Source organism: Aphanomyces invadans (assembly GCF_000520115.1).
Source record: "Aphanomyces invadans strain NJM9701 unplaced genomic scaffold supercont1.55, whole genome shotgun sequence".
Lineage (NCBI taxonomy): Eukaryota > Oomycota > Saprolegniomycetes > Saprolegniales > Verrucalvaceae > Aphanomyces > Aphanomyces invadans.
Window position 1 is genome coordinate 312880 of NW_008580200.1, and position 1366 is coordinate 314245.

The following is a 1366-nucleotide window of genomic DNA, read 5'->3' on the forward strand; positions in this document are numbered from 1 at the left end:
GTGGTTAGCGTCTTCAGGGAAGTACATTGGAAGGGCTTTAAAAAATTCGTGTCGGTTGTGTCGTTGTGCTGGGGTGTAGATGACGTGAATAAACATTTGAATTTCTTGAATTCTTCCTTGAATGACCATGTAGCGATTCTTCAAGGTGTCACAGTCGTAGTTGTTCGTGATGTCTTGGCAATTGGTGATGGGGCATTGGTCGTCGAGTAGCAATCCAACTCCGTCATGGCCATCGAAGTGTTGACTTGTGTGATGTGACCAGATTGGCCAAAAGCATCAGTGACCTTCCATGCTTGAATTGCACGTTCGAGGCTGAATTTGTTGGCGAACTTCGTTTCTTGAAAAGCCACGAAGGAAAACTTGGAAAGATGAGACAGGATGGACGGGTTGAGTGTGTTGAGGCCATTGGCATTGATGGAAATGCAACTTAGTTTCTTGGCAATTTAGTTCCTTGGGAACTAAATTGCATTTCCATCAATGCCAATGGCCTCAACACACTCAACCCGTCCATCCTGTCTCATCCACGCCTAATTTAGTTCCCAAGGAACGCTTAATTTAGTTCCCAAGTTCCCAAGGAACTCAAGAAACTAAATTAGGCGTGGTAGCAGTCCAAATGTTTCGTGCCAGACTTCCTTGAATTCGCCGCTTTCTGGAATTAAATGCTGAAGCTCGGCCATGTAGGTCCATAAGGGCTTGCTTGGACTTCCTTCAGCGAGTTCGTGTTCTCGAATGTCTTCTGCTTCGCGAACCCAATGCGAGTTGGTGGATCGTTGAAAGAATCGTTGAGAGGCATGGCCGTAAGCGCGTTCTCCAAGGATATCCAGGTTCGATGGGACTTTGGTGTCGATCAACGCCAGTAAAAGGCCGGGGTGTTGTTGAACCATGGAGAGTGCCTTGGAAGGGTCTTCTTCAAGAGTGTACTGCGTTGAATATCCTTCAAGAAATTGGGAGACTTCTTCAAGGGTCATGGCTTCCACGTCGAAGGTAATATTCGACACGGAAGTCGCAGAAGTTGCGTGGGAAAGCTTGGGGACCACCATTTTGTCGGGGTAGTCGATATACCCCACATCTTGGTAGATGACAGCTTCATCCTCGTCTTGTCGCAAGATTTCGAAGCGGTTTGCCAAAGGGAGGAAACTTCCTTGGATCGCGTGGATTAAACAATCGTGGTCTTCGCTTGAGTTGACTTCGACAAGTTGGAGATGTTGTGGCTGGACGTATTTTTTCCATACGAAGCGGACGCTCTACACTCTGAGCTAACGAGACGTTCGAAAATGAACTCGTAGTCAGGGTATCGTAGTCAGTGGTCGAGGGCCGTGGAGGGGGGCACAATGAAGGAAGGGGAGGGTCGTGAGAGGCGGGGGGG

The 1366-nt window shown here is 48.2% G+C and overlaps 1 protein-coding gene across 1 annotated transcript; it reads right to left on the reverse strand.

The window, feature by feature from the left end:
- Positions 1-587: 587 nt before the first annotated feature.
- H310_13720 (hypothetical protein) lies at positions 588-1040 on the reverse strand (the record flags this gene model as incomplete). Its single annotated transcript, XM_008881348.1, has 1 exon — positions 588-1040. The coding sequence occupies one exon, from the start codon at positions 1038-1040 to the stop codon at positions 588-590; it is 453 nt and encodes a 150-aa protein (XP_008879570.1).
- Between the last annotated feature and the right edge of the window lie 326 nt (positions 1041-1366).